This window comes from Protopterus annectens, chromosome 15.part0 (assembly GCF_019279795.1).
Source record: "Protopterus annectens isolate FY-2018-M chromosome 15.part0, PAN1.0, whole genome shotgun sequence".
Lineage (NCBI taxonomy): Eukaryota > Metazoa > Chordata > Ceratodontiformes > Protopteridae > Protopterus > Protopterus annectens.
The window spans coordinates 264,524,867-264,545,411 of record NC_056749.1 but is presented as its reverse complement, the minus strand read 5'-3'; the positions used below and the strand labels follow the sequence as shown (position 1 = coordinate 264,545,411).

Sequence of the window (20,545 nt, the reverse complement as noted above, 5' to 3'; positions counted from 1 at the left end):
TATCTTCCATCAGGATAGAGTGTCCATGAGAACTAACCCTACCTTTATGCCAAAGGTGGTCTCCAGGGTATTATTAAACCAAGCGATACACCTACCAACATTCTTCCCCAACCCGCAGAACAGGGGGGAAAGATTGCTGCATACCTTGGATGTACACAGACAATTACGCTACTACCTGGACAGAACCAAGAACAATAGAAAAACTGACCAGCTTCTGGTAGCATATGCAACAGGAATGGAAGGAAAAGCAATTTCAAAACAGACAATCTCAAAATGGATAGGAAATTGCATTAGATTTTGTTACTCTTTTCATGGAAAGGCAACTCCAGAAAACATCAGACCTCACTCCACAAGGGCTACAGCCACTACTACAGCTTTCTTACGGTGGCTACCAAAGACATTTTAGAGGCTGCTACTTGGAGCTCCGTGCATACATTTGCCAAGCATTATAATCTGCCTTTATACTCCAGATCCCGAGCAGGCTTTGCCACTGCTGTTTTGCAAGGGATCTTAACTACACCATAAAACTCTTAGTGCCTCCTTAGTGCCTCCTCCCCCAGTTTGGCTATGGTATTCTACCCATTTGTTAGGACTGCAGATGCATTCTTGAAGGACATAGTACAGTTTTGTACCTACCATAAATGTAGATGTCCGAGAGGTATGCATCTGCAGTCAGGATTACCCACCCTCCTTCCCCTCTGTGGTACTCCTAGGATATTTGCCCATCTTGTAGCTAGCTGGGGGAATCTATTATGGTGTATTTGTTTGTATATATGTATATACATGTTTATTTCAATTTGCTCTCTATTGTTTGGAAACATTTGCATTTATCCAAATCTAGCCTTCCTAGAGGGCACCTGGCATCTGGGGCAAGAAACACTGAGGAAAATGGCGTCGGCTGATGCCTTTATACCCGAAGAACTGCAGCTATGACGTCGGGTGAAGTGCGACATCAGCCGAGGCCAGACCCAGACTTTGGAATCCGGCCGACCGAAGGGCTGCCTGAGGCCAGGACAACCCATTTGTTAGGACTGCAGATGCATACCTCTCGGACATCTACATTTATGGTAGGTACAAAACTGTACTTTCTCCATAAACTCCATCCTCCACCCAGGTAAAGTCAGTAGCCCTCCTCCTAACATCCCTCACTCCTCCGTAAATATTGCTACCTCATTCAACACACACTTCACACAAACCATACTATCACTAGCTAGACAACACAACCCCCCCCCCTCCCCTACATCCCACATCTTCAACTAGCAATCTCCCCACTGTCTTCTCTTTTTCTCCTGTTCCTACGTCCAACATAAAAACTCTTAACTTAAGCCCACCAAATTAGCAGCAGACAACCTCCCAAGTGAATACCTACAAATCGCAGTAACTGTGTTGCATGAATATTAACTGAACTGGAAGTTTTGACTCTGCTCTTCAGTTAGTCCCACCCACACTCCCTGTTTTTGTTTTGGTGTTAATCTTAGTGGCCTTGAAACTGCCCGCCCCTCTTGTAAATTTGTGTTTGGATACTCCTTCTGGGCCCATCTCATTTGCTCACTCAACTGAGTGCAGTGAGGTCATATTCTGATTTCAGGCACTCCTACTGTGTACAAAGAGAGCATCTGGGAAACAGAAAAAAAAAATTTAAGTTTGTTTCCTGCCTTTCCTGTTAAGTGGTATAGACTATTTGTAGGCTTCTGAGCCCCCAAGCCCTTCTGTGTTGGAGGGAAGCCTTCTAGCTTAGTTTTTTTGTCTTATAACTAGCCAGTTTTCTAGTTTCAGCACTCAAATCTGTTTCTTTGATCTCAGCACTTGTTCAGAAAAAAAAAAAATTCATCTGCTTTTACTGTACTTGTGTTTCTACCTACTTTATTTTACTTTTGCATCATCTTAAAAGTACTCAGTTGTATTTATTACTGCTTGGTGTAACTCATTATAAGCCTTTTGGTTTAAACACTTGGGCTTCGGACCAGTTGTTTTGCACTGAGAGGGTTTGTGGTCTGCGCTGTAGTGGCAGAACAGGTAGCTTACATCCTTCTAGGTTGGGAACTGCTGATTGAGGGCTCAGTGTCTGTTATTCTAAAAGTGTATTAATTCTGATTTAAGCACTTGGGCTTTCAGGCCAGTTATTTTACATTAAGAGGGTTCGTGGTCTGCACTCTTGTGGGAGGAGAGGCTGGACTCTGCCCTTCTGAGCTGGGAATTTCTGGTTAAAGGCTTATAGTGCATGCATATCTGAACTGCTTCTTACTGAAGTTGGTGCGCCTTGTTTGCTATGGCATAGACTGGATTCGGGCCTGCTGGATCTAGCTTTGTTTGTGTAACTTGAGCACTAATCCAGGCATTCTCTAAAGTATTCAATTGTATTTATTACTGCTTGGTAGTAACTTGATTAAAGTGTAGCTATCATTCTAAGTCTTTTGGATTAAGCACTTGGGCTTCAGAGCAGTTGTTTTACATTAGGAAGGTTTGTAGCATGCACTGTGGTGGCAGGACTGGTAGCTTTCATCCTTCTAAGTTGGGAACTGCTGATTGAGAGCCCAGTGTCTGTTATTCTTAAAGTGTTTTAGTTCTGGTTTAAGCACTTGGGCTTCAGGCCAGTTATTTTACATTAAGAAGGTTCGTGGTCTGCACTCTTGTGGGAGAAGAGGCTGGACTCTGCCCTTCTGAGCTGGGAATTTCTGGTTAAAGGTTTATAGTGCCTGAATATTTGAACTGTATCTTACTGAAATTGGTACACCTTGTTTGCTGTAGCATAGACTAGATCCAGGCCTGCTGAATCTAGCTTTGTTTATATGCTTGTTGTTTGTTTGCTTGTTATTTCCCTGGAACGCTAATTCCACCTAATACGCGGCTTCTCATCGCTTCTGTGGATCACTAGTGATATCTGCATTGCTTACTGTACTTATTTCCTTGTTTCACTTGAAAGAAAGTTACTGTTTGTCGTTTTTTTCATTTAAGTTACATGTAACACATTGCACTTAAGTTACCTGGAATTTGCTCACTAAAGCAATTATATAAGTCAGCACTAAAAATTAAAAGCACTACACCCTCACTCCCCACTGGCCCTTGTTTTCAATTATAAAGGAATTCCCAATATTATTCTAGCATGTCCAAGGTCAGTTGTCAATCTCCTCTCCGGTCCAGCTGGTGAATCTGAGAATCCTGAGGTAATGTTACAACTGCCTCATGTACACAGACAACCCTCTCCTCCTCCCAACAACTTCCAACACATGTGAGAGATGCAACCATATAGCCAAACTGGAGGCTAAGCTCTCTCAACTCAGTACTGGCATAACCAGTCAGGAGGAGAAGGAAACCACACTCACTACAATTCCAGTCTCACATAGACCTACCACGACAGCAAACCAAACACATAATCACACAAAAACATACTCGGAGGCTCTAAATAAAGATCTGCCTAAGCAGCAGAGACCTCCAAAGCAGACACCCAAGCAACCGCTACCCCAAAACAAAACACGTGCAACACATATCTCACAAAGCCAGTGTGCGAACAGTCACAGCCCTTAAGACTAAACAACACACCTGATACACTTGTAATAGGTGACTCTATCGTCAGGCACACTGGCGTCCGCTCACCAGGCTGAACAAGGAGAGGGTCACGGTGAGCAGCCTGTCAGGCGCTAGGATCCGCCACATAACACAAGCACTCAGGTCACTCCAAGGCAAGTACAAATATGACTCAGTCATTGTCCATGCTGGTGTGAATGACCTGAGACGTACCTCCCTGGGCTACATGAAAAGAGACATAGAGGAGCTCTCTGAGCATGTAGCCCAGGCCGGTATGACCCTGACCTTGAGTAGCATCTTACCCTCACCAAGAATGATGCCACAATACGAAGACAAGATGATCAATTTCAGCAATTGGCTTAAGTACTGGTGTCATTCAAAGGGGATCCAATGCCTGTCAGCTTGGGATGATATGCTCGACAAGCCACGATGCTTTTCTAGGGACGGCTTGCACCTGTCACCCCTGGGCTTTCGGATATTGGCAAAGGCTCTTGCTACCCCCATAGTGCCTTTTTTAGGCAAGGCCCAAAAGACAAACCCACCTCCATAGGTATCACAAGGGATAAGAAACTAAGAGTAATACTACTCAATGCCAGAAGTCTAAACCTCAAGATGCATGCACTCGAAGCTCTCCTTAGCATGGAGAATATCGATATCTGTGCAGTAACAGAAACCTGGTTCAGGGCTCCCGAGAGCACCCCAGCAGTACCAGGTTATACCTCATACCATGCTTTTCAGCCCCAAAACTTGGACCGAACCACAAAAGGAGGGGGAGTATCGATATTCATCAAAGATACCCACACCTCCAGGTTGGTGGCAAAGCACGAAGCATCAGAGACTATCCATGTGCAACTAACAGTGGGTAAAACTGCTTTCCAGTTTATAGCCTGCTACAGACCACCCTCCCAAACCCAGGAACCCCACTCGGCCTTCCTGAGAACACTGGAAAATATGAAGGTCTCTCCAAACACCATTATATTGGGCGACTTCAGCTACCCAAACATAGACTGGGAGCATTACTCTAGCTCCAACACCCTAGCCCAAAGGTTCCTAGAATTTATAAACTCAAATGCTATGGAACAACTTGTTACCACTTTCCCAAGAGGGGAAAACATACTGGACCTGATCATCACCAACATGGGGACTCTATGCTCCAGACCAGAAGTGTATCCCTCACTGGTAAGATCAGACCATAAACTAATCTCACTGGATATTCATATCCCGACCCCACCCCCTGCCCAGAAAACCACAGTGAAAAACTTCTCTAAAGCAAATTTCACACTCCTCAAAACCGAGGTGGAATCCTTCAAAGCCCCCGGGCCTGTGGAAAATACGGCCCAGACCGCAGAATCCTTTATAAATGCATTCTATGAACACCTTCAGGAATGCATGGATCATCGATCCCAAATAAAACCAAGACCCAGTCCTCCAAAGGCAGGCGTCCTGTCTGGTGGACCCCAGCCATAAACAAACTATACAATAGAAGGAGGAAGCTACTAAATGATAGCGCAAAATCCCAAAAAGGGAAGGCATCACTGATCAGTATTAGCAAAAACTACGGGCACTCATAAAATTGTCTAAGGCCAGCTTGAGAGAAAAATTGCACAGGACACTAAGGATAATCACAAGGCTTTCTTTAGTTATGTTAGGAACTTGGGTGGTAATTCCCAGATATGCTCAGAATTAGTCCAAAATGACAAAAATACACGAACCCACAGACATTGCCAACATCCTAGTTGACAGGTTCAGCGCAAACTCCCCTCCCACCAAAGGGCAAATATCTATCCCAGCAGAGTGCTGCCCCTGACATCTCAGATGCTCAGGTAAGAGCCGCCCTCTCCAAAGCAAAAACACAGCATCAATGGGACCAGACGGTGTCCCGGGCTGCGTCCTACATGAACTCCAAGAAGAGCTAAACCCAAACATAAAACTACTGTTCAATCTCAGCCATACTACAGGATATGTGCCCAAAGAGTGGCTTACAGCAACAGTGGTCCCTTTCCATAAAGGTGGTGCCTCAACGGATCCTGGAAACTATCGCCCCATAAGCCTGACTAGCTTGGTCTGCAAAGCTATGGAAAGGATCATCATGGACCTCATAAATAGAGATATTGGGGACCTACAGACACTGGATCCTACCCAGTTCGGCTTTGTTAAGGGCAGATCCTGTCTGTTAAACCTGGTTGATTTCTTTGAAACAGTCACCAAGGCCATTGACGAGGGGAAGGTGGTCCACACAGCCTACCTGGACCTCGCAAAAGCCTTCGATACAATACCCTACTCGGGCATTATAGATAAGCTCACCAGCTTAAATATAAACCCCTATGTCACTAGATGGATTGCAAACTGGCTCAAAGACAGAACCCACATGGTTAGAATTGCTGGAGCCATGTCAGACTCCAAACCAGTTACAAGTGGTGTCCCACAAGGCTCAGTCCTGGGACCTCTCTTGTTCGGTATATATTTCTCGGAGGTACAGGCCAACACGGAAGGACTGTGGCTGACCAAGTTGGCAGATGACTGCAAACTGGGCGCCATAATCGACTCTCCAGCCGACACAAGCATCCTCCAAAAGGGCCTCATAGAAACAGACAACTGGTGCCAGAGCCATGGCCTCAAGCTAAATGCCAAAAAGTGTATAGTCATCCCCTTTGGCAAAAACAAAGTGCCCACAAATTACCACATAGGTGGTAATCCATTAAGTACAGAAGAAGTAATTAGAGACCTGGGAACCCAAGTTGATAGCAATCTCTCATTTGACAACCACGTGGCCAAAGTGGTTAGAAAAACATTTTATATAGCCCACCTAATCATGAAGGGATTCACATCTAGATCAGGGGAGGTCATCGTGCCTCTTTACTCATCCCTCATCAGGCCCATAATTGAGTACAATGCCCCTTTTGGGATGTACCTTACCAGACACCTGCAGCAACTGGAAAGACCCCAAAAGTACCTCACCAAGAGGATCAAAGGGCTCAAACAGATGCCATATGCTGCCCGGTTCAAGAAACTCCAGCTCTACTCAGTGGCATACTGCCTGTTCAGAGGCGATCTGTGCCTGACGTATAAAGCCATGTCCAACCTGGAATTAATGGACATGCTGCACCTCAGAAAATCCAAATCCCATCGAGCTACGCACTCAAGAGAGACTTGAACCTCAGCACTGAAATAAATAGGACATGCTGGAGGGACAGATTCATAACCCAGAGGCTCCCTTCACTCTGGAATAAAATCCCAGTCCAGGTTAGGCAGAGTCCCTCATTGACTCTCTTCAAGAGGAATCTTGATGAGTGGATGGGAGATCATAGGTTTACCCCGGGTATCACTTCTGTGTCACTGTTAGACAGAGGCGCAGTATACTAACCTCGAAAAAGGGCATAGCAAAATAAATTTAAAATGGGTGGCGAAAGCCAAACACATTCTGGCTAGGCTTATAAATGCCCTAGGGCAGATAGCCAAGTATGAACCTATGAACCTATGATACTCTAGCCTACCCAGTATCCATCTTGATTAACCAATCTCTGTCAGAAAGTTACATTCCAACACTATGGAAAGTATCACATGTAATTCCCCTCCACAAAGGCACCCCCTCCACAGAACTAACCAATTACTGCCCCATAGCTATTCTGTCTACACTCTCCAAAGTGCTAGAGAGATGCATTCACTCTCAGGTCTCAGACTACCTCCTTACTAACAACCTCCTTTCCAATATTCAGTATGGTTTCCAACCAAACCATAGCACCACCACTGCCTTACTCTCCTTTACTAACACTATCTTTCAGCATAAAAACGACGACTATCTCTCCTGTGCTACTTTCCTAGACCTATCTAAAGCATTCGACATGGTCCCACACAAACAACTCATCTCTGTCCTCAGTAACCTATCCTTCTCTCAATCAGTCATCAGCTGGTTTCAGAGTTGCCTGTCTGACCGCCAACAATCCGTTGTATGGCAGAATGACATATCTCCCCAATTACCTGTCTCTGTAGGGGTTCCCCAAGGATCCATCCTTGGACCCCCCTACTCTTCTCTATTTTCACCAATAATCTAGCCTCTGCCACCAAACATGGCACACACATACAATACACAGATGACTCAATCATCATCTCTTAAGCCCAGTCCCTACCCAAACTGCAAAAAGTCACACAGGAAGCCTTTTCCTCTGTTGAAACTTGGTTATCCGATGCCCAATTAATACTCAACCTAAACAAAACTAAACTACTCATCTTCCAACCCACCAAACCTACTCAAAAAAACTTTCACTTAACAATCACAGCAAAAGAGAACACCACTATACACCCAACAGAACACACTAAATTGCTAGGAGTGGAAATAGACAATAAACTAAAATTTGACGTTTACATATCCATGATCATAAAAAAGTCCACAAAAAAATTAGAGCATTACACAGAAGTAAGCAACTTCTCACCAAAGCAGCAAAGATTTCAGTAGCAAATTCCCACCTTATCTCCACCCTACTTTATGCCTCTCCAATATATACCAACCTAAGGCAATGCGATCTAAACAAGCTCGAGACCTGCTGCAACAAAATTGCCAAATTCGCCACAGGGGCATCCTACCGTAGTCAACACTGTCTCTCACTTGCTGAACTGGGCTGGCTTGAACTCCCTCACCTCCTTCAATGGTATCAACTCACACTCGCCCACAAACTAGTAAACCATCCACTAAAAGTCCCATCCCTCCAGAATCTACTCCAACCCTATCGCACCACCAGACCACTAAGATCCAGCAACAAAAATCACTAACAGGTCACTAAAACCAATAACTCTGCTGGGGAAGTACTATTCTCTTGCGCCATAGCCATATTATGGAACTCCCTCGCACCCACAATTACCTCCGTACCATCATGCACCCACTTCAAAACTTTACTAAAAGCGCACCTAAAAACATGCTGGCTATGCCCTTGCAACTCCCCCTCTAATATCACCCACCCCATTCGCCCACTACCTTTCTTTCCACCCCACTAACTACCTTGATTATAGCAAGCTTGGATTCTGATAAGCCTAACTACTTAATGTTAAGTTGTCATTCTCGCCTTCATTCTTGCTGGATGGGTTCGGAGCCGATCCTCGGCTCTGACTCAGCCTATACTATAGCTCGAGAGCTATTTTTACCGGCTCGAGGCAGCCCTATATCCCACAATACCATGCGCTAACTCCCCAGATCTCGTTTGCCGCTTCGCTGCGAGGTTGCCTTTTTTACCGGCTCAGGTCAGTAAAGGAATTTTCAACAGTTTCTTTTTTTTTGAGGTAGTTTATTAGGTTATTTTCCCTACTTTTGTTCCCTATCTATATTATACTTAATAGTGTTTGTTTCGTAAGCCCTACCCACCCCTGTAGTTAACTTTTATAATCAGGCCTACAGGCTTTAGTTTTTCTGTTTACTCACCCCTGTGTGTGCGTGTGTTGTTGTTTTAGTCAGCCCCCTCATCTCCCCCTTGTGTGTAAGTGAGTGAGTGTGTGTGCTGATTGAGTGACTGTCTTTAGGGCAATGTCCAAAGATGTTAAGGTCTCGGGATTCAAGAAGTGTGACTCGTGCTGTCAGAAAATGTCTCTGACAGACGGTCACACTTCTTGTGTCTATTGCTTGGGGCCTTTACACCTGCAGGACTCTTGTTCCGTTTGTCACAGATTTAGTTCAAGAGTCCTGCAGGAAAGGCGTAACAAGCTCATTCTAAGGGGCTTGTTAAAGCCTGATGACTCCCTGTCCAAGTCTGGCTCGGGGAAGTCATCAAAAACCGCCAAACCCTCGGCTCCAGCTTCTGAGCCGAGGGCTGGTGTTGTCGAGACGGCTACAACCTCGGTTCCGGCTGGTTCAGAGGCGAGCAAAGTGGGTTCCGCTTCGAAACCATCATCGGAGCCGATCCCAGCACGCAAGCGCTCTAGGTCCCCTTCTTTAGAGTCCGTCAGATCGTCTCTGAGGTCCCCCCTCCTATCGGAGCGGAGTCATAGGACTCATTCATCGAGGTCTTCCAGGCTCTCCGACCACGACATCGAGAGGGTGGTCAGTAGACTCATAAAATTTCAGGCACTGGCCCAAATGCTTCAGAGCCCATCTCATCAGACTGTGGCTCCTTCGATACAGTTATCCATTCCTCCTCCGACTCATCTCTCGAGTTCGGAGCCGGAGTTCGTCGGAACCGTGACCTTGCCCATGTCGGAGCCGATACCCCCTCCTTCGGCTCCGGTGTCGGCTCCGACCTCTTTATTGGTTCCGTCCATGGAGAGGTCCGTGCGCCGGGACTCCATTGTCGGCTCCGAGGGGGCGAGTGGCATCGGACCCTTGTCCGACCCCGCTCTCCCTCTCGGAGCTTCGGCTCTGGTTAGTTCGGCCCCGACATCATTCTCGGAGCCTTCTCGGTCGGTTCCGGGGGTGGTTCTTTCCTCTTCGGAGCCGGAGCTACCTTTGGTGTCTGATAGGGGAGCCTTCGAGGTGATGAGGAGTGTGCTGGACCCAGTGTCCACTCCAAGGTTAAGTTCTGCGGCTCCTCCCTCTGTAGTGCCTGTTACGGTCTCTGGCCACCCTCCTATACCCGACAGCAGAGATCCAAGGCGTAAGGTACCCACTTTGGGTGTCTCCTCCTCTTCCGAGGGTTCCCCTGAAGTTTCAGGGGAACCCCCTAGGAAAAAGACTGCAAGAAGAAGCACATAGACTCCCCCGAGTCTGTCACATTGGACACCAACTTGGATGAGTCGGAGGGTTCCCCCAGATCCCCCTCTGAGGATGTCTCCTTTTCAGACATCCTGGAGATCCTAAGACAGAGGGGAAATTGGTCCACTCTCAAACCTTCCGAGGACGTGTCGGTTTACCTTGACGCCTTTGGATCTCGCCCTTCCACCTCCTGGGTGTCTCCCCCTTTTGACCCACTAGTGGAGGTAGTGGCTAGAAAGGCGTGGGCAGCTCCTGATTCAATGGAACCTACCCTTAGGAGGCCTTCTAAATTTATTTCTGCACCAGATGACAAATCCTTTCTCACCAAAGGTGTTTCAGTTGATGCTATGGTGGTAGCAGCAGCCACTAAGAAGGAATTAGCTGATTCTTCTGTACCTGTTCATCCTCCTAACAAAGAGTCCAGGACCATGGACAGATACGGCAAGCGGACCTTTGCTTCAGTGACATTTTCTATGCGATCGCTGAACTATTTATGTCATTTCACCCGCCTTCAGAGAGACTTGCTCACAGAGATGGGTGAAACGGTACAGGATCCTTCTGCTGCGGGGTTTAAGGACAAAATAAACTCTCAGCTGGCTACCCTGAACTCCATTGTTAACTCCTCCATGCGGCTAATCTCTTATGCAGCCAATGGAGCGAGTAGGGCCGCTGGCACAGGCGTTGCATTGAGACGTCACGCTTGGATGCGACTCTGTAACTTTGCCGACCCCTTCAAGGCGTCCTTCACCAACACCCCCTTTGACGGTTCGGAATTGTTCGGGCCTCAGGTGAAGAATACCCTCACCAGATGCGAGCAAGATGGTAAGACTCTCTCTGCCGTGGGAGTCCATTTTCCACGCCTTCTAGACCTTATCCTAAGGGACAGAGGGGTGGAAAGATGTGGTTCCGCAAACCACAGGGAGTCGCGCCTGCCGCACACGGTGAATTTCCCCCTAGAGGCAGAGGGGGGAATAATAACAGATGCCGCCCCAGGGGCAGAGGGGGTCCACAGAACCAGGGTTCCAGGGAATCTTTCCCTGACCAACCCTTTCAGCATCCCTGAGAAGCTGCGCGACTCCCCGCCTGGGGAGGCAGTCGGGGGAAGATTATCTCTGTACCCGGAAGCCTGGCAATCCATTTCCCAAGACACATGGGTACAGAAGATCATATCCGAGGGTTACAAAATTCCTTTCACTTTCCCTCTGGTACAACCGCCAAAACCCCTACCAGACGTACCACCCGCACAAAGGGGTCAGGCTCAGCTAGAAATAAAAAAGCTGTTAAACAAAAGAGTCATCCAGGCAGTCCCAGCAGATCAGCTAGGATCCGGAATCTACTCCAGATTCTTTTTGGTACCAAAAAAGACAGGAGATTGGAGACCCATTTTGGACCTCAGCAGGTTAAACAACTATGTATTAAAGACAAAATTTCAGATGGTAACACTGCAGTCCATTCTACTCTTTTTGGGCAGAGACAACTGGATGTGCTCGTTAGACCTCCAGGACGCATACTACCACATAAAAATACACAGGTGCTCCAGGAGGTTTCTCCGCTTCCGGCTGGGAGTCAGTCATTTTCAATTCAGGGCCCTGCCCTTTGGTCTCACCACAGCCCCCCGGGTGTTCACCAAATGTTTGGCAGTGGTCACGGCTCACCTGAGACAGAAAGGATTCCAGGTGTTTCCATACTTAGACGACTGGCTCATTTCCACTACCACCAAACAGGATCTCATAATGGCCAGAGATTATACTATCCATCTTTGCAACAGCCTGGGTATTACTATAAATTTTGCAAAGTCCTCGTTTTCGCCTTGTCAATGTATAAACTTTATAGGCGCCGTATTAAACACCACAGAAATGTCTGCAACATTACCACTTCAGAGAGTGACAGACATAAGGCGGAATGTTCAGCTTCTGTTTCAGCCCAACAGAGTCCAAGTCAAGCTAGTATTGAAAGTGTTGGGCCTCATGGCGGCGGCGATTCTTCTACTTCCATTAGCCCGCTTCCACATGAGACTCCTTCAGTGGATGTTGTTTTCTCAGTGGTCCTTTCAACAGCTGCCAATGACCCACAACATTTTGATAACACCATCTTGCAAGAAACATCTCTCCTGGTGGATGGTTTCCCCTCAGCTTTTTCAGGGCAGACCCTTTGTTCTCCCCCCTCCAGTTGCCACTGTCACAACGGATGCCTCCCTGATCAGGTGGGGGGGCATTATCAGGGCAGGACGGTCCAGGGCACTTGGCAACAGTCAGAATGCCACCTGCACATAAATGTCCTGGAGATGAGGGCGGTGCTTTTGACGTTGCAGGCCCTTCAGAGCTCTCTTCCCACGGGGACTATAGCAATTCAAACGGGCAATATGTCTGTGGTGTGGTACATAAACAAGCAGGGCGGAACAAGGTCCTACCCCCTCTGTCGAGAAGCACTCAGACTTTGGCAATGTGCGATTTCATCTCAACGGTTTCTGATAGCAATGCACATCCCCGGGAAGTCCAACGTCATAGCAGACAGATTGAGCAGAACTATCCTCATGCCTCACGAGTGGTCTCTAAATCAAGCGGTAGTAGACGAAATTTTTCGGAAGTGGGGCCAGCCTTGCTGCGACCTTTTCGCAACTCCGCAAAACAGCAAATGCCTCGACTTCTTCACACTTTTTCCTCTACCAGGCCAGCCCCTCAGAGACGCTCTTGTTCACGTTTGGCCCCGGGGTCTTCTTTATGCCTTTCCTCCCTTTCCATTGATCCCGCAACTAATTCAGAAAGCAACCGCATTGAGATCCAAAATGATCCTCATTGCCCCGTTTTGGCCTCGACAAGTTTGGTTCCTGTTCCTGCACAAATACCTACTGGAACAGCCTTGGCATCTGGAACCCCTTCCGGATCTATTGACCCACCTCACGGGCAAGCTGCATCAGTCTCTACATTCCATCAACCTCAAAGCTTGGTTGCTCCACTTCCAGCCATAGCCAGGCTTCCCCTTGTTTCTCCTCCTGTTCGTGATATCATTCTGGCTTCCCATAAGTCCAGTACTAGGAAGACTTAGGCAAGCAAATGGAAGCGTTTTTCACACTGGGCACAAACTAGATCCTTAGATCCTTTCCACGCACCCATTCATGAGGTTCTAGACTTTCTGGTGGAACTTTTTCATTCAGGGTCATCATCGGCCACTATCAGGGTACAATTAGCGGCCATTGCTAATTTTCATGTTGGACTCTCAGAAGCAAATATTATGTCCCACAAACTCTGTAAAGCCTTTCTCAAGGGCATCTTGTTGCTCAGACCTCCAGTCAAAGATCCACCCCCACAATGGGATTTGAATTTAGTTCTAACCTCACTAATTCTACCCCCTTTTGAACCGGCAGCTTCTTGCTCCCTCAAACTTCTTTCTTGGAAAACGCTGTTTTTAGTAGCTATAACATCTGCCAAAAGGGTATCAGAACTTCAAGCCTTGTCTGTCCATCCTCCCTATTTGGTTTTTCATAAAGATAGGGTAACTCTCAGAACAAACCCTTCCTTCCTACCAAAAGTGTTATCGGAAGCAAATCTAAACCACTCCATTGATTTGCCCGTCTTTTTCCCAGACTATACCAACAGGGCTGAACAAAAATTACATTCATTAGATGTTCATCGCCAATTACAGTATTACCTAGACAGGACAAAACAATTCAGAAAGTCAGACCAGCTCTTCCTCTCTTATGCTGCAGGCAAGAAAGGGCTTCAGTCTTGAAAGTTACTCTTTCCAGATGGCTGACATCTATTATTACCTTGATCTATGAGTTGAGACACAGGCAACTACCCTCTAGGCCTAAAGCTCATTCAACCAGAGCACTATCAACTTCAACGGCTTTTCAAGCAAGGTTACCACTAGATGCCATTTGTGCAGCAGCTACATGGGCATCCAAACATACCTTTATTGCCCATTACAAGCTTGATCTAGCCTCCAGAGATAGAGCTGATTTTGGTTCCACTGTACTCAGGAGTCTGTTCCATTGAGCCACCCAGGACTAAGATGCTAGGGACGCTGTCCCATCCAGCAAGAATGAAGGTGAGAATGACAACTTAACATTAAGAAGTTATGTCTTACCATAACGTTCCATGTTAGTTGTCTTCTTCTCGCCTTCTTTCTTGCGTCCCTCCCTCCTGCCCCCTAGCCTGAATAGACTTGAGGTTCTGAGTCCTTCCATTTCTGGAGATACAATATGTTGCGTCTTTCATGGTATCCTTAGTGTTACTAGCAGGTAACCTGTACTCGTAAAAGAGGATTATAATATTATTATTATAATATTACTTTTTATACTATGTCTTAGCTTCCAAACGAGATCTGGGGAGTTAGCGCATGGTATTGTGGGATATAGGGCTGCCTCGAGCCGGTAAAAATAGCTCTCGAGCTATAGTATAGGCAGTCGGGCCGAGGATCGCTCGAACCCATCCAGCAAGAAAGAAGGCGAGAAGAAGACAACTAACATGGAACATTATGGTAAGACATAACTTCTTATTATACTGCAGGAACTTCTTATTGTAACAATTGTTAATGCCTGTTATCTACTTCGCAGATGGTAAAGATTCTAGTTGTCTACTGATGTAACGTTCTTCATCTGTAACGATGTTTGTAATTGTTAATTGCTATGTAAATCCAATGTAACTACTGTCTGCATATTTTAACTGTGGAGCTTTTCTCCCTGTACCTCCGCTGAAAATGAACCTACGTCCAGTCGGACACTCCTGGTCAACAAATGTAAATAAATAAATAAAAATAAATATATTTCTCAAAACTGTACAAGAAAGAGAGAAGAGAGGCGAAAAAGAAAAACAGCACCTGTTTACAATCCCCATTAAACTTAAAAATAGCATGCAAAGAAAACCATACACCACAAATACAGTACTATTAAGAAAAGAAAAAGTTTTCTTTACTTACTGTTAGCTTTCTCCCCTCTCTTCCCCAAAATATTTTTCCTAACATTAATGACATGAAGTAGGGCATATACTTGAGTCCCCCACAAATCCAACGAATATTGAAAAATTCCAATCTTTCCAGATTTTCTTGCTCTGTCATATTTCACAAATATAATTATTGCATTGCAATCCCACATTGTTACTGGTTTTGTTACTGTTCTTCTTCATCACCCAAATCCTGTTTCTGCTTCATTTCCAATATACTTTCAATTCTTCTAGTCAACTGTCATGCTCCCTTCCATCTCTCCAACATTTTCCATTGAAATACTGGAAAAGTTTTCACAGGTAAAGTCTCTCTGTGGTCTTTATTACTAGAAGAACAAGAAGCAGACTCCCCTTCTGTTTCACAGCTCACTTTTTGTTGGACAAACTTTTGTATTTCCTCCTTAGCATGCACTTAATCAAAAAATGATTTTGTCCCTCCAAGGAAGAATAACTTAAAGGCAGCTGGATACAGCAGTTTGAATATCAAACCTGCATCTCCATATTCCCTGAATAGTGGAGTGAATTTACTCTTCTGTCTGGTGTACAATGAGTAATCATTCCCCACAAACACTCTGCTGTCTCCCACTTTTAGTATTTTATCCTTCTGCCACAGTTTTGTCAGAATCAACTCCTTCCTCTGGTAGGATTGCATCTTTACTATTAAAGGTCTAGGTTGCTTTCTTATAGCTAGGTTTGGAGCATATACACACTATGGCCTTTCAATTAACAACTCCTTCTGTGGAATGCCAGTAGAGTTGCTTGTTTGTGCTTTCATAAAATTAATGCAATGTGTTCCTTCCATCTTCTCTGGTATAGTTGAAAATCTCAGGTTTCCCCCAAGTGGTCTGTCCTCTAATTCTATTATTTTTTGAAACAACTCTTCATAGGTTCATAGGTAGGTACTAGGCTATCTGCCTGAAGGCATTTATAAGCCTAGCCAGAATGTGTTGGTTTTCGCCACCCCCTTAGATTAGTTCCCTGTTGCCTCTGTCCAGCAGAGCCACTGAAATGATCCCTGGGGTAAACTTTCTGTTTCCCATCCACTCGTCAAGGTTTCTCTTGAAGAGGGTTAGCGAAGAGCTCTGCCTAATGTAGATTGGAATCTTGTTCCAGAGCATGGCAAGTCTCTGGGACAGGAATCTATCCCTCCAGCATGTCCTATTTATTGTTGTGGTGAGGTTTAGATCCCTGGAGTGTGTGGCTCAAGGGGATATGGTTTTCCTTAGGTGGAGCATGTCCATTAATTCTGGGTTGGACATGGCCTTGTATGTCAGGCACAGATCACCCCTGAGTAGCCGGTATGCAACCGAGTACAGCTGGAATTTCTTCAGTCAAGCTGCATACGGCATCTGCTTGAGGCCAGTGATCCTCTTGGTGAGGAACTTCTGTGGTCTTTCCAGTTGTTGCAGGTGTCTTGTAAGGTACATCCCAAATGGGGCATTGTACTCTTAAGATGGGTCTGATGAGTGATGCGTAGAGGGGCCCAATGACCTGAGTGCTGAAGCTTATTTCCCACAGACAGTGATAGGCACCTATTGAGATGCTTTGTCCTCTGTTTTCTCCCATACTTGTATAACACAACAGCTCTTCCTACCACTAAGGATCACCATCATGAACCAGACAATCATTCAAGAAGTGTGAACAAAGCCGCAGGGATTGCTCATGACAAAGACCTTGTGAATGCACCTCCCTGCCTTCCCCCTTCCCTACCCCCAACTAGGAATGTACCCTATTCATAGGTTCAGAAATAATCATCCCTTGCAAGTCTTGAACCCAGGATGCTAGACACCATAGCCACAGCAATTTACCACTAAAGCCATCTGAGCTGTATGAGCAGTCATCATATTCATTCAGCCTTTTCCTCATTAAAACCTCTGATTTTTCCAGCTTTATCAACTCATCTGAATATCTGTTTAAAGCTTCTTCATTTTTTCCAGCCTTTTGTGTTTGTGTTGATATACTCCATCTGTGTTTTTGTTTATTTTAACCAGGTCTGCATGCAGTTGTCTTAAGTCCTCCTGTAGGTTACTGGAAATCATGTCTGAAGGTTGCGTTGTTTTCTGCTGAACAGCTGTAGAACCCTCCCAATTCAGTGTTTCTTCCTCACTTTTTGTAGCTGTTTTTTTTTCCACGTGCTCTGTATTTCTTTATTCATGGCATCCAGGCAGTGTACTTACTAGCCAGTTACTGAAATTTACCCATAAATACAAGTCTGCTGGCCTTCTTTGCTGAGTTTCTGTTTTCACAGTGGGAGAGCTAGAAACAAGCTGTTAGTGTACAGCCGTCTCTGAAGTCTTGAGGTGTCCAGGTTCCTTTGATCATCCATGGCTCCTATTGTGAAGCTCATATTATGGCTTGGAGTAAGCTAAGTAAAGTAATTCAGTTGCCAGAAGCAGGACTTGCAGTAGCGCATCACTTGAAAGACACCATCGCAGAAGACAAACTGATGTTTTGCAGAGATGGTCCAAAATGTTAAGTCATTGTTAAGTATTCCAACTATAAATGCTTTTCTGCAAAGAGAACATGGTGTCCCCATAGATCAGAAAAGTGAAAACATTGACTGTAAAACAATATCTTGTCAGAATGGGGACTTCTCCCATTCAGGCCATTTTGGGATACAGTAGATTAGAAAAATAATTACTTGGGTAGATGGACACTTTCATACCACAGATGACATTGTGACAAACCTATATCCATATTTTTTTCAGTTTTAATGTGCGTTTCCTTAGTATATAAACACTAGAAGCATAGAGATAAATTATAGCAAATGCACTTCCAGTAAACTAGTATGGTGGAAGAAATAACAGGAACATGCTGATGTATCTTGCGATTAAAGCACAAATGCAACAGGAAGAACAGGGTCTAAAGAACTTCATTTCATGGAGAGAAAGTGAGAGAAGGGATGTGTGTAAATGTATAATGCTGGCTTGACAATAAGTTCAGAGTAGTTCTGAGTGTAAGTCTGTTTTATCCTTAAAAATTTGTGATACCTGAACATTTGAGGTATGTTTGTTAATATAAGCTTATGCCTGAATAGTTGTGGCTTTACTTTTTGTTTCGGTAGCTGTAGAAGTGATGATAATTGTTTTCTTTTCCAGTCTTGGCCTTTCCACAACCCAGTCAACAAGAAGTTTGTACCAGATTATCACAAAGTTATTGAAAATCCTATGGACCTTGATACAATTCGTAAGGTAAGGGCTTGTTTTTCTTGTTTGATTTTAAAGTGCATAATTCTCTAGACACATTTTAAATAATCTGCTTTGTTTTCCATCTTGCTTCATATAGTTTGTGTAACTTTCTGTTAACTTGTAGAATATCTCCAAGCACAAGTATCAGAACCGGGAGTCTTTCCTAGGGGATGTGGACTTGATTCTGAATAATAGCATTAAGTACAATGGTAAGGTCATCACAGATGTTTGTTTACATTCTTCCCCTTGTATAATAAATGTTGTGCTATGCATGCACTGGAAATTATAATGTAGCTTTGTTGGTGGCACTGTTGTCATTTCTTGCTGTTATAACATGGATTTTTTTTATTTATCCTTTTCTGACCAGATTAATCCCACTAGGCTAGTAGCCTCTTTTCAGGGAGACCAATATAGCATTTATACTAATTGGGAAAATTTGGTTAGGAAATATTGCATTAACATTGGTCACTGCTGAGGCCATTGAGTTTTGGGTGAAAGGGAGCTTTCTCTAATCTTTGTGGTTGAGTGACATCTGGGTTGGTATATTTATAGACAACAGGATTTCTTGGTATGCAGGAGAGCTGCCCCCTGTAAAAACACTTTTTTTGTTTGGGTTAATAGTTTTGTGTTATTTTCTAATGTTTTTGGTTTATTGTATTTGTGGTGCAGTTGTTTTGATATGGATCCTGTAAGGGGGGGATGAAACAAAAAGAAGTAAAATGTTAAAAGCAAACATTTCCAGTGGTGTGGCTGTCATACTTTGAATTCTCAGGATTTGTGCTTTATGCCTTACCTTCCAACACATGCCTTGTTAAACATCCATGGGGTGGATACAGCATGACAGTCCCACTCATTTGGATTATGTAGCCTCTCAAACAGTCTAATCCCTCTTGTAAGCTGATACCAAGCAGGTCTTTGGCCTCCATAGGGGATATGTGGGGATAGATGCACTCCAAAACATGCCCCTTTCCTACCTCACAGGAAGAGGTGAGTAAGCAGTGCCTCTTAATTTTTCTTCCTCCTCAATCAGCTCTTACATCACCTGAGCTGTTAATTATATTTGTGTCTTCCAAATCATACTAGGGACTGTATCCCCTCTACTTCTTATAGCCAGTAGTCAGATATTTTTGTCAGTCTGTTTGATTTCCTCTTTCTCAGTGAATGGATCAACACACAACATCTGAATCTTAACACATCAAAAACAATGTTGTTCAGCACTCATCAGAAGTTTAAAGTCTAGGACAAGTATCCTTCTTCAAGTACATTTGTCTTCAGTTAGACCCCCCACACTCAGTTTCTTCAGTCATCTAGAAAAAAATGCATAAAAAAACTGAAACCCTTTCTATTATACCCAACCAGAGATGCAATATGGAAAGGAATCCTACTTTTCCTCATTTTAAATTCTGCCTCCCTCTTGTCTCAGCAGCATCATCTAAAACACCACTACCATTGAGATGCTAGAAGGCAAAACATATAGATGCATCACTCATTCATCCCGAAATGAACAATAGTGTATTACTCTAAAAAAGCAAGCTAGCGCCCAGTTAAACAAAGAGAAAACCTGCTCATTGGCTTCACAACACTTCAAACTACTATTTGAACATACTCTCTCTTCTTTAACCTCAAACCTAATAAAACAAGCCCCTGCATACCTCAGAAACCTGAATAATACTGGCTCTTTAACACAAATCTCACTTTCCAAACTACATGCCTCTGACCATGTGTTCTCAGTTCTTTGTCCCAAACTATGGGAGTCCATCCCACCCAGAATTAAAGACACTACATCTTATCCCAAGCTCCACAGACTACTAAAATGTACTTAATCAAGCTAAACACTCGTACAACCTCACAGGCCGCATAACCGGAAGAAACAAACATCTCTCCTCTACTCTAACTACTCTATCAATTTGAAGTGATTCATTTCTTTCCCCTCAGACTTTTATATTCCAAATTTATATATATTAACTTCCTAAATGTAAGGCTAGCTTTTGTATATAATGTATAATGTGAAGTTGTTAAATCTCGCCGTTTATTCTCACTGATGGGTTCGGAGCCGATCCTCTGCTCCGACACGGCCAATAGCAAAACTCAAGTTTTTCCAGTAGCTCGAGACCAAGTCCCTTTATCCCATGATGCACTGCTGGAATTACCCCAGATCTAGTTTGCCACGGCACAGATCTCGATGTTCCAGATAACTCGGACCAATATTAATCGATAGA

The 20,545-nt window shown here is 44.6% G+C and overlaps 1 protein-coding gene across 1 annotated transcript in view; it reads left to right on the top strand.

The window, feature by feature from the left end:
• The window catches only part of TAF1 (TATA-box binding protein associated factor 1), a 2,792,652-nt gene that overhangs the window by 2,311,381 nt on the left and 460,726 nt on the right, over nt 1–20,545 (top strand). Inside the window, exons 33-34 of the mRNA XM_044057257.1 lie at nt 18,237–18,329; nt 18,451–18,535. Of these exons, the coding sequence (XP_043913192.1) occupies nt 18,237–18,329; nt 18,451–18,535 (178 nt within the window). The remainder of the gene's footprint in view (nt 1–18,236; nt 18,330–18,450; nt 18,536–20,545) is intronic.